Raw genomic sequence first — 12,818 nt, 5'->3', positions numbered from 1 at the left:
ACCTTGTATCGGTGCTTCATTTCTCATATTGCTAATAGATGCAGCATTGTACAGATATGCTGTGTTTCATTTATCTATCAGTTGAGGGATATTTGAGCATTTCGACTTTTTGGCTATTGTGAATAATGCTGTTATATACATGTTCTTGTGTGGACATATGTTTTCATTTTTCTTAGGTATATTGCTAGAAGTGAAATTGCTGGGTTGTGTGGTAAATCTTGTTTAAATTTTTTGGGAACCACCAAACTGTTCTCCAGAGTGGCTGCACCGTTTATATCGCACCAGCAGTACCTAGTCCCAGTTTCTCCACATTCTTGCAAACACTTATTACTGTCTGTCTGTTTCATTATAGCCCTCCCCGTAAGTGGGAAGTAATGCCCCACTGTGATCTTGGTTTCATTTCCCTCATGGCTAATGATGCTGAGCATCCATCCATGTGCTCACAGGCCATCTATCTGTAAGTGTACTTTGGAGAAATGTCTATTCAGATCCTTGGCTTATTTTTTAATTGGGTTGTCTTATTGAGTTGTAGTCTTTCTGTATTCTAGATACAGGTCCATTAATGGGTAAAGGATTTGCAGAATTTTTCTCCCATTCTTTGGGTTGTCTTTTCACTTTCTGATGGTGTCTTCGAAACACAAAAGTTTTTAATTTTAATGAGTCCAGTTCATGTTTTTTTCCCTTAGTTCTGCGTTTTTGGTCTCATATCCAGGTCATTGCCTAACCCCAGGACACGAAGATTTATACCTCTGTTTTCTTCTAAGGGTTTCATAGTTTTAGCTACTACATTTAGTTCTCTGATCCATTTATAGTTAGTTGCTTTTTGCGTATAATGTAAGGAAGGGTCCACCTTCATTCTTTGGCATGAGGCTGTCCAGTTATTATGGTGCTGTATCTTGAAAAGACTACTCTTTTCCTACTGGATTCTTTTGGCGCCCTTGTGGTCAGTCCACCATCAGGAACATCTGGATCACCTCGGAGCTGTTTACGTGTTCTCTCATCTGACATCATTCTCTCAACTTTCTAAAGTCGGAGTGCCCCCCACTCTGCCCCTTCCCTGGCTATAGGTCCTATTGTTATTTTTACTGTTTTAAGATTCTTAAAGATTCTCTATCCCCTCCTAATCTAAACTAGGCTCTGTTTAACACTTTGTTCCCCGTTTGGGCACTGGCTTCACGAGCCCTTAAGGACCATGTCTATTTAGTTTAGCTGTTGTATTCTTGGTGTCTCTCTCTGTGCCTGCCACACAAGAGTGCTCACTGAAAGTACTGATGGGAAGTATTTTATTTGGAACTACCTACCTGATTTGGATGTGACCTAAGTTTCAATCTTTCTGTCTTAGGGCCATGAAATGACAAGCATTGGACTGCTCCTTGGTGTCTCTGCTGCTAAGCTTGGAACCATGGACATGTGTGTCACTCGGCTGCTCAGCATCCACGTCCCCGCTCTCTTGCCCCCAACGTCCACGGAGCTGGATGTTCCTCATAGTGTCCAGGTGGCTGCAGTGGTCGGCATCGGCCTGGTGTATCAGGGGACAGCCCACAGACACACCGCAGAAGTCCTGTTGGCTGAGATAGGTATGGCGTAGGTGGTGGTGTGTCTTCGTAAGCATACACTTCCAGTCCACGAGAACCAAAGTAAAGATGATGGAGAAAATAGTAGCTGTTCTGAGGATAGAATGAACTGGTACTAAAAAACAAAAATGAAAACCTACAATTAGTGTTTCCCAAGGCCGATATTACTGTACAGGTTATTAGTCTGCATTTTTATTTGGCCAGCTCAGTATTGAGCTCCAGTGACCCTGTTAACAAAGTAGCCTGAGGTCTCAGTCACATGTGAGCATGCAATCCTGCCGTGTTTCTGCTAAGCAAGGTGCTCTGCACTTAAAACTCAGAATTCCCGAAGACACAGTGTTTATTCTGTGGGACAACAGCACTTCCAAGAGAACAGGAGTGACAACTTTTGCTTTTCTCTGTTATGTGCTAGGGTGTATGTTGATGCTGAAATGCGTTTCTGTGATTTTAATTGAATCTAAGCTTTTCGGAAATCTGTCTTACGTGTTGTCATTGTTGGCATCACTGCGCGTTCAGTAGTTCAGGCACACACTTGCATGTCTTCTATCCTATTCAGGACCTTTTCTACAGATATGTCAAACAATATTGTTGAAGACCCTTTATTCTCTAGATTGATTGTAGCAGTCAGCTGCTGGCACACTAATGTGACATAACATGCAGTCACGCACTTGGCCTGGATGTCTCTGCTTCTGGCCGTAGTCTGTGGGCTGCTGCTCTGGCCCTGCTCCCGAAGCCTCATTCAGGGGCCCAGGCCAGAGGGTGTGCTGTTCTCATGGTGATGACAGAGGATGAGAGGAGGACAAACATGGAAGCACAGTGTAGGCCTTTGCTCTTGCTGTGCAAGCTGAGACCCCAGGCCAGCACTAGTCCCATGCTCAGGTCCCTATGAGGCTATGTTGAGGGTGGGTATGTGTGTACTCTCACTGTAGGCCCTGAAGACTTGAGACCAACAGTTTAGTTTACTGTAGTGATGAAGTAAGTTATTCTCAAAACTGAAATTTTCCTGTTACTTAAATACATAGTAGTGTAGGTTGTTGGTCTGCCAAATGCTTATTGAGACGATACTCTAGGCTGGCTTCGAAAGCTTGTGCACCCACAGGGCAATTTCACATTCTTTGCCTGTTTCCCGATGGTGTCTCGTGATACCGTCAATATGTGTCACAGCCAAGCACACTTTTCTGTCACACTTAGAGGGTTTCCACACGCTTGAATGTGTGCATGCTGCTTCTAGTCTGTCTTTTCCACATGTCCTTGTCATGAATGTGCTGAAACATCAGTTCCATATTGTTTGGTATCACTGAGTTGGTGTTCTGTAAACTGTCTAATTGTTTTCTGTTTTCATGACTCTTTGTTTTTCAGTTCTTTAGTTCTCTATTATGCATAAACATTACACCGATTACTTTTATATAATATCTTTTTTTTAATATGCATTTTTCTGCTGGATATAAAATCCCAGGGAAATATTTTTATATATTGCCTTAAAGAGTACAGTTAGGATTATGGGATACTTTTTAAAAGAATGAATTTTGACCCGGCCAAACTTTTAGGGTTGTTACACAGAAATTTTACTAGAGTAGGGCAGCTCAGTATTCTATAGATTCAAAATAAGTGTCCGGAAACAATATTTAATGTGCTTAAAAACTTAAAGTTTCCTTCCTGTTCATTATCAGTATTTCAACATGTTTTCACCACATCTACTGAATGGACTTAAAAATAAAGCACAGACAAAATGCATGAGATTAAAATTTCAAACTGTTTTTGAGCACCCTTCCCTTTAAAAAAATTTTTCTTCTGTCCTGGTGATTTTTTTTTTTTTTTTTTTTTAGTAAAACCCAAAACTTACTAGTGTTTTAAAGTCATTGCTTTCAAATTAACAAATTAAAAGAACCATTTTGGGGGCTTTATTTTGTAGTAAACTGACAGTTGTGGGCACCATTTACGATGTGTCACATCTTTCCGAGTGAGGTTATACTGAATCATAGTTCTTATATGGCTTATTAGAATGTTAACTCTGATCCTAACTTTTATGAGTCAGGGGCCTGAGAGGGCCAGCTTGAAGCATGTTGTGTCCTGTTTCACAGGTCGGCCTCCTGGTCCCGAGATGGAATACTGCACAGACAGAGAGTCCTACTCTCTAGCTGCTGGCCTGGCCCTAGGCATGGTCTGCTTGGGGGTAAGTGCAGTGCTACATTCCAAGGCTTGGGGACGACATCTGTGTTCTGAGACGAATGACGTTTAGCACTTTCTTCTGAATACACTCTGCCTCTCTGTGACTTGACTTATCCTGACTCTCAGCTCCCTCATTTTGGGTATTTTTTCAAGGTGCTAATTTCGGAAGTAGAGAGAAATTGTGTGAAGAGTGGGCTTTGAGGTTTTTCTCCCTTGACCTAGAAGTAAGTGCCTGTGAATGAATCAAGGGAATGAAGTCTCTCAGAAAGAGTTTCAGTCACAGATGAAGTGAGAGCCCATTCAGGAAATAGAAAATAATGAAAATGCATATAGGATGGGGACCTTTAAGAGTCTGTAGCCATTGCTAGAGAGAAACTATAGCCTTCTTTTGGCACTTGGTGGTCACGGCCTCGCAAAGCGTTGCCACAACAGCATTTTGCTTTGTGACAGAAGGCGGCAGACATCACGTTGACCCATCTGACCTGTCCTTGATACATGGTATATGGGGTTATCAAAAACATTTCATTTAAGGACTGTGTCAGCTGGAATGAGGGTTCCTTGAAGAACCACCATCACGTTGTCACACAGAAACTAGATTGTATAAAGCAAGCTGTTTGTTAGCTGTCTGACTCTTCACATTTACATGCGAACCAAAGAGGCAGAAGGTACAGTGTAAGGGCTTCACAGTGGAAACTGGAGCCTGGATTCTGGTCCTGACCGGTGACTCATGTCGTTTACCTACAGGATTATCTAGTGGTTAAGCAACTCTGTAGGTTGTGGAGTCAAATTGCCTTGTGTCATATCTAGCCCTGCCACTTACTAGCTATGTAACTTTGGGCTTCATCTCTCTGCCTCACTTTTCTTACCTATGAAATAGTAGCTATTGGACAGAACTGTTATATTGAGAAGTGAGCCTATGTGGGACGTGGAATGGTGCCTGGGGAAGAGTGAGTCGCTTTTATGACCCTAGTTACCATTGCTTGGGTGGTTCATAGGCCTAGCAATGCAGTGGTTCCGGTGATCACAGTCAGGTGTCAGTCACGTTCCTAATGGTTTTTGATCGTTATTGTAATTAAGTGTCTTTTGAAGCTTGTATGTATTTTGTGATGTGAAAGTATTAACCTGAACATACAGATATTGTGATTTTAATGTGAATTATTAAGAGCTTGAATATTTACTCAGTAATAGAGATTTTAATTGGGAAAACAACCCTGTAATGCCCTGCTTTGGAGTTAGTTCGTTATTTTGTTTGTATATGTTGTGGACCTTATTTCATAAGCTTCCCTTTCCCCATCTGTCTCTTGTGTTCCAGCACGGCAGTAACTTGGTAGGTATGTCGGACCTGAATGTGCCTGAACAACTTTATCAGTACATGGTTGGAGGCCACCGGCGCTTTCAAGCGGGAATGCACAGGGAGAAGCATAAATCTCCAAGTTACCAAATCAAAGTAAGTCCACATCAGTATAGTAGTTTGAAAGTAGTGGTTTTCATACCAGCCTTAGTAAAAGAAATATGTTCATTTTAAGCAGACTAGTATTCAGAAGAATTCTGTAATGATTTAGAACTCTTACGTGAATAAACTCGCCTTTTGATAGGAAGGAGACACCATAAATGTGGATGTGACGTGCCCGGGAGCCACACTTGCTCTGGCTATGATCTACCTGAAAACCAACAACAGGTGTTGTTTCCACCCACCCCCCACCCTGCCTCCGCCCCACGGGCAGTGTGACTTTCTTTCTGGCTTCAGCAGTCAAACTGAATTATCTTACTGTATTTATTTCCCCTCTGCTAGATCAATCCAATTTCAATTCTCTCGAACACTTTAGATTATGTAGATTTTTATCTAGAAATAATGTTTTGCTATTCTAATGATATTTGACAACGTAGTTGCCAATTTTCATTCCTGTTTCATAGTTGATGTCACTGACAGTCGAAAAATGCCTACATTCCTTTTTATTAAATTTGCATGCTGTTGTGAGGACTGGCGAAGCCAGGAGTACTTAGCATTATTCTGTTCTTGATTCCTCTGCGTGAAAATGGTTTCTGCTCTGTTAAAGGGCTTTCCTTATGACCATGTGTCTGCCTTCCCAACTCCCATGGTCAGTGCTGACACGAAAGCAGACCATTGGTGTTTTTTTTTGTTTATATTTTACATAGGAGAGTAAGTTGGATAGGAGACATTAAACCATTGTTTTAAGTCTCTTAATTTAAAAAATATTCTGAGATTCAAGAAATTTTTCATTGTTATAAATTCCCTCTCTTAGAAAAAGTGAATGTACGCAGTACCAAAAATGGGTAAACAGGTTTTTATTCATCTACTGTTGGGATGAGTGTGTATGTCAGTACTTTCTTGTCACCAGAATAAGACAACACTAAACACAGCAGCCCTCATGGAGTTTATGTTACATAGTAAGATATACACACACATTGTAGAGCCAGAGTTGTGTGCAAAGAGAGCAGGGTGGGGGACGGAGCGAGGAGAAAGGTTTGGAACTTGTGTTGGGCGTCTTTCCGAGCAGTGTGCTCAGCGATGCCTTCCACCAACAGATCTGTCGCAGACTGGCTTCGAGCTCCCGACACTATGTACCTGCTGGACTTTGTGAAGCCAGAGTTCCTGTTGCTTAGGGTATGGTCCTCTCTCTGCACTGTTTCATTTTTGTTAACATGAAGAGTCTGTCTGTGGCTCTCAGGATTAGCTTGCAAAAATGTAAATGTTTCTACCCGGGAAACTTTCACTCTTAATCTGTCATGTCACTGGTAGTGTTCTTTTGAAATTTCCCACATTTAGCTGTGGAATGCAGGGAAGGCAGCCATGTTGACAGATACTTGCCATTGAGGTTCCAATGCTTCTCCCGTTATTACCCAGGACTTCCTATTGAGCAGCACAGATGGGCTTCACCACTGCCCTCGTTGTTAGGGTGCAGTATTGCTATCAAGAGCAGGATTAATGACAGTAACTGTTTGACATAATTGCCTGAATTATTCCCTCTAGAATGTTGAAACATGTATGTTTTTAGCATATGAAAGCCTTGAAATTATGTAGGCTGCTGTGATTCTTTTATGGAACAAATCTTAAAAAGTTCTCTCCAACTTCTCCAATCTTCAATGGTAATCAATTCAATTTTAGTTTTTTGTGTTGAAATGTAAGTCTTCATTTTACTTTAACAAGTAGCTTAGATTGCCCTTACGTACTTATTTTAAAAATTACCATTGGTTGGAAACTGATTCTCACATTATTTTATTTAACATGATCATTGTTACAAAGTCTGGGCACTTGCCCACTCTGATTAGTTTTATCTCTATATCTTATTTAAGACCCTGGCTCGGTGCCTGATCTTGTGGGATGACATTTCACCAGATTCCAAGTGGGTTGATAGCAATGTCCCTCAGGTAAGTACATGCGACAGACACTGTTGTGGCCCCAGTGGCATAAATTGTGGTTTCTTGTGGAGTTTTCCAAAACCCCACGAGATACTTGTTCTTAGGAAGGTGTATTGATGATTATGGTATCTCTTGAAAACATAGGAACTTTGATTTTAAGTTGACATTTTTGACATTTTTATCCTAATTAAGTACACATTTATCTAAGGTGCTATTTTACTTTTTTTAGTAAATAAGAAGATTGTATCATAAGTGACTTCTGAGTATTTACTGGCTTATCATAGCATTCTGAAATGTTATTCTCCTGAGCTGTCTTCTAAAAAGGATATTGAGAATAAATCTTTAGATTTCTTCTGTTCTGTGTACTTGAATTCATATGTTCAGAAAAATATATAGCTTTTTCTTTTTTATTTGTAGTCTTTGCGTGAAGCAGATCAAATCCATTCTTGGTTGTTAAAGCTAGATATTGTTTGTTTGTTTTTTTTTCTCTGATAAATTCTTATTCTGTGCCTATGCTAAAAGGAGTGGGATGTGTGTCTCCACAGTAGTTACAGATGAACACATTGATTATTTGGCTTGGCTTGGGTAAGGGGCCTAGGGGCTAACCTCTCCTCCCGTAGACTTAATACTAGAAATGCCCCTCACCTGAGAAGGGTGTGTCTCTGAGAACAGTTCCATCCCGTTGCCTTGTCTTCTTTCCCTACTGCTTCCCCATCCCCCACTCCAACTCTCCTCTTAGCTGCTGTCTTTCATTTCACCTCACTGGCCCGAGTACCATTATTGTGTTACTGATTCAGGATATGCTTAAGTCTTCCAGTTCATATTCATTCTGGCCTGTTTAGTAATTGATCTTAACAGGCTTGTCTTAGATTTGAAATTAGGCTGCTGCATGAATGTGATTAAAACATAAGCCTTTGAATGAAATGATTCGGTAAAGCTTATTTTATATAAATGTGGCTATGATAAGCAGCATGTTATTTTTCAGATTATTAGATATTTTTGACTTGAATATTAATGTTCAGGTATTCTTGTTTTCTGTTTTGACAGATTATACGAGAAAATAGTATCTCTCTCAGTGAAATCGAATTGCCTTGCTCTGAGGATTTGAATCTGGAAACTTTGTCGTAAGTTATAAAGCTTGGGACACAGATGAACCTTCCCGGTTTCTGTCAGATAAATAGCAGGAGTGTGCCACGTGGGGCAGCGCTGCCCTTGGCTTGAGGTTCTGGATCCCAGTGTTTCTGGCTGTTGCTGATCACATGTTCACAGAGATTTTGTTTGTTTGTTTGCTTTTGTTTAGGTCTCTCGAGTAGTGCTTATTCCCTCAAAAACCAGTATTAGAGGTTTAACTTGTACACATTCCTCTTTTATCCTTTCTATTAAAAACATGGCAGTAGTTTTCCTAAATTATCATCTTTGCTGCATATGAAACGTGCAGGCAAGAGGCACCCTCTGTCAGCGAGGGCTGCCTGGTGCTTCTGCCGGGGAGCACGGCCCAGGAGCACAGCCCAGAGTAGGGCTGCAGCTGGGCATTCCCAGAACAATATGCACTAACTGAGAGAACAGGAATGGTTATTACGTTTCTCCAAGATAATAGTAATAATGGATTTTAAGGCAGAATGATGACGGAATGCCATTTCTTGTAATTGTCTCCAGGCAAGCACATGTCTATATAATTGCGGGAGCCTGTTTATCTCTGGGTTTTCGATTTGCTGGCTCAGAAAACTTATCAGCATTTAACTGTTTGGTAAGAAGTATCTTAGTTTACTCTATTCTGTTTTCTTTTTTCACAAAGCCTTCATATGCTTCTCTTAACTTTAAATGTCTTCTTTTGTTTTTCCAGCATAAATTTGCAAAAGATTTTATGACTTATTTGTCTGCACCTAATGCTTCTGTGGTAAGTCTTTTAATGATGAGTCTCCTTGGGAATAAAACTTGAAGAAAGTTCATTGATAATTCAGTTACTTACGTATTGTTAAATATCTCTGGAGTTTGTTTGAATTTAGAATGGGAGATTTGAAGTTTTGGCTCATCTTTGACTTTTTGTTCTGGGATATTCAAAAAGATTACCCTTGAGGGATGCATAAATCCCTAATTTCTATGACAAGAGAATAAATAAGAAAAGCTGTATCCTTCATGGATTCATACTGTCGTCTGCCATTCTTTCTCAGTACCGAATATGGGTAATTGTTCTTTAAAAAAAACGAGTGTTTAGTAAAAATGCAATTATTTTTGAGACATTGCTGCTCTCATGACAGGAAGATTGCAAAATTTTTATTTCCTGGTAAAAATCACACAGATTTATGCAACATTATTTGTAATATGAGAAAATTAGAAACATTGAAAAGTCTAAAAGTAAGGTTTGATTCTGATGTATCTGTACATTAATGTATAATGGAGATGTCAAAATTGTGTTCTATAAAAATTTTTATGAGTAAAAGAGTGCTTATAATTTTTAGATTAGAAAGATTAATGTATATGGAAATATCAATTTCATTTGGAAAACACAAATACAGGAAAAGATTTGGAGAAAAAGAAAGGCTAAACATCTATAGCAGTTCTTATTGGGTGTTAATATTCCAGCTGACTGCTGTTACCATTTCGATACTTTATTTTCTGAATAATCTACATTGAACTTAAATTTCATAATCAGAGAAAATATTTGTTTTTACAGATTTTTTAAAGTTACAACTCTTTTGGTCTAACAATGGCCACTTTAGTTTTGATCATAAAGACTAACACAACAGACATCTTTCTGCACTTCCAGACAGGCCCTTACAACTTGGAGACGTGCCTGAGTGTGGTGCTGCTGTCCCTGGCCATGGTCATGGCCGGCTCTGGGAACTTAAAGGTTTTGCAGCTGTGTCGCTTCTTGCACATGAAAACAGGTGGTGAAATGAACTATGGTTTTCACTTAGCCCATCACATGGCCCTTGGACTTCTATTTTTGGGAGGTGGAAGGTAAATATCTGTCTCTTTCCTCAGTGAAAAGATCTCATGAGTAAGATCTGTAAGAGTACTTATTCTGAATTTGAGGGTGCATGAGTATTTTTGATTCTGACTAGCCATTAGCTTATCAGGAGACCTTAGCAGGCTTAACCTCCAGTTCATGCCCTGCTCACTGGAGGTACTATCTTGTCTGACAGACTTGGCCTCACTGCTGTCCTCAAAGCCTCATCGCTGAGCCTCTAGCCCCCTCTGTGTAAGGACTATGCTCGCCTGCTGAACTGCTTTATCATGAGGGTTATGGGCCCTGTCAGTCTCCACATCCCTTGAGGTTTTTTCAGTTTTCAACCTTGCTCTTTGTGGCATCTGTCTTTCCTGACCACCTCCTCCTCTTATAGGACTTCCCTGGCTTATCATGATTGTATTGGATAGAAATGCATGTGCACAGAGTGCACTCACCATGGATCACAGCTTGGTGAGCCGGCCACCTGCAGAGGCGCAGCTCAGAACCCCTTTCCCTGCCGTGTCCCTCATACCTACCAGTGCTTTGCTTTTGGCCAGAGAGAACCACTAGTTGTGCTCCCACACCTCAGCCCGCTTTTGCCTTGTTTTGGAATTCAGATGGATGCATGCACCATGGATTTTTTCATAACTTCTCTTGCTCAGCATTGGATCTGTGAGATTCTCCCATGTTGCGTGTTGCATTGGTTTGGTCACGTTTCAGTGCTGACAAATTCTGCTGCATGATAGGGATCAGTGACCGTGGCCGTTGACCTGCCCTGCTGTCAGCTGTGTGCTGTGTTTAGTTTGGGCTGTGAGGAATAGTATGCTATGAATGTTTTTGGCCTTGTCTTTAATTGATCGGGTGTAGGTTTGTGAGTGGGTTGGGTGTGTACACATGTGTGTTCACTTTACGAATAGCCGTCTGCTCGGGAGTGGCTGTGCCACTTTCTGTGCTCACTAGCACACACGAAGTTCGATTGCTCCCCATCCTGGTCGACACTGGTCATTGTTCGTTGTCTTGATTTTAGCCACCTTTTAGTAGTGTCTCATTGTGGTTTTAATTTCCATTTCTCTGAAAAATGGTATTCAGTATCTTTTTATATCTTTAATGACCAACTGGAAATCTGTGATGTCCAGATCTCTTGCTACCTACTTTAATAGTGGTTTATTTTATCATTTTTATTTGTGGTAAAATACACATAACATAAAATCTACCACCTTAAACATTCTTAAAAGTACAGTTCAGTAGCATTAAGTATATTCACTTTTTCGTCTTGCAAAACTGAAACTCTATACTATTAAACAACAGCAACTCTATCCCCCACCCTACTATACCCACCCCCGCCCCCAGCCCTGGCAGCCACCATGAGGTTTATCATTGTGATCCCTTGGCTGTGGTTGGTTTCGTGTGGCTTGTTTTTAACTCTAAATGGGGCCTTTCGAGGAACAGAATTATGAATATTTTTATTTTGTGGTTTGTACTTTTTTATACTTCTGACGAAATATTTTTCTGCTGCCCCCACCATGAAAATATTTTTCTATTTGTCATCTAGAAGGTTTTTAGCTTTCTCATTCATTTGGATTTAAAATAGACTGGGAACTGATTTTTGGAAGTTTTTATCCTGTTGTTTTCAAGTTTATCTTTTCTCTGTGGCTCTGCAGAACCACCTGTGTTATGCCTTAGGTGTTCATGGACATGTGTTTATTTCTGGGCTCCTGGGTTCTGTTGGTCCATGTGTTTGTACCTGTACCAACACCACAAGTCTTAATTACTGTAGTTTTATAGTGAGTCTTGATGTCCTGAGTGGAAACCCAGACTGAGATTTCTTTCTCAAAAGTGTGTTTTTCTGTTCCTGGCACTTTGCATTCCATATCGGTATTGGAATCCCTTTGTGATTTTCACACTAAAGAACCTGATCAGAATCGCACTGAGTCTGTGTGGGGGTTTGGGCCTGTGGGGTGTGACCTGTGTTCATTAGCTCTCGTGTGAGTGACCTTGGTCCGCTGACACGATTTCTAGACATTGCGTAGGCTCATTTCCCCTTGTTTGTGAAACGGAGCTGTGCAGTGGAACATAGAACTCGCCTCTCCAGAGCAGGTTTTGTAGACTTGTTCTTTGATTGTTTAGACTTAAGAATGGCTAAAGAAATAGTAAAATTCTTACTTTATGATTTTTGAAATTCTGTTTTCCTTTAGAAACAAGCCCCTCACTATTTTTGTTCTCACTCAGCCCTTTCCTGCCTTGGTCCACAGTGCATGGTCCCTGCCTCTCTCCTGACTTGGTTTCTCCCGTGCTGCCACTGCTTTCCTTTCATGGCAGTTCTGGTCGGGAAGTAGTTATGTGCACCTGTGACAGCGTCTGCACTTCTCAGCGTAGTGCTCCCTGATGTTTAATCTCAGAGTTCCCAACGTTGACATCTGGCATTTGTCTTTGGGTTTGGGTCTTATCAAAATGGAAAAGAGGAAATGGCCTGTTCTGTGCACATGTCAAGATATTTCCTTAAAATTTGAAATCTTTTCTTCCTAATTCATTGTGTGTGAAATAAATGCTAAATTTTTACTCGATAACCTAATTAAAAAAAATAGGGAAAGATATATGGGATGTGTGTGTGTGTGTGTGTGTAATAAAATTTATATGTACATCGAATAGCTACAACAGTGGTTTTATGTGATGTCCTGTACCATCTTTATTTAGATTCATCTGCCTGTTTGCTGTGCTGAATTTGAGCAGTAGTGAAATAGTTT

General features: G+C 40.5%; 1 protein-coding gene across 4 annotated transcripts in view; it reads left to right on the top strand.

The window, feature by feature from the left end:
• Positions 1-12,818, top strand: part of ANAPC1 (anaphase promoting complex subunit 1) — a 72,166-nt gene that overhangs the window by 43,388 nt on the left and 15,960 nt on the right. For all 4 annotated transcript variants that reach the window (XR_001596681.2, XM_016142880.2, XM_036224062.1 and 1 more), the window contains exons 29-38: positions 1,343-1,577; positions 3,656-3,747; positions 5,056-5,190; positions 5,339-5,421; positions 6,291-6,369; positions 7,059-7,133; positions 8,172-8,248; positions 8,781-8,871; positions 8,968-9,021; positions 9,892-10,085. Coding sequence is in view for 3 of the 4 variants with exons in the window: in XM_016142880.2 (XP_015998366.2) it covers positions 1,343-1,577; positions 3,656-3,747; positions 5,056-5,190; positions 5,339-5,421; positions 6,291-6,369; positions 7,059-7,133; positions 8,172-8,248; positions 8,781-8,871; positions 8,968-9,021; positions 9,892-10,085 (1,115 nt within the window). In the remaining variant the exon portion in view is untranslated. The remainder of the gene's footprint in view (positions 1-1,342; positions 1,578-3,655; positions 3,748-5,055; positions 5,191-5,338; positions 5,422-6,290; positions 6,370-7,058; positions 7,134-8,171; positions 8,249-8,780; positions 8,872-8,967; positions 9,022-9,891; positions 10,086-12,818) is intronic.

The sequence above is a fragment of the Rousettus aegyptiacus genome, unplaced genomic scaffold, assembly GCF_014176215.1.
Source record: "Rousettus aegyptiacus isolate mRouAeg1 unplaced genomic scaffold, mRouAeg1.p scaffold_m13_p_7, whole genome shotgun sequence".
Classification (NCBI taxonomy): Eukaryota; Metazoa; Chordata; class Mammalia; order Chiroptera; family Pteropodidae; genus Rousettus; species Rousettus aegyptiacus.
Note: the sequence above shows the minus strand (reverse complement) of the source record. Positions and strands in the feature narration are given on the sequence as shown.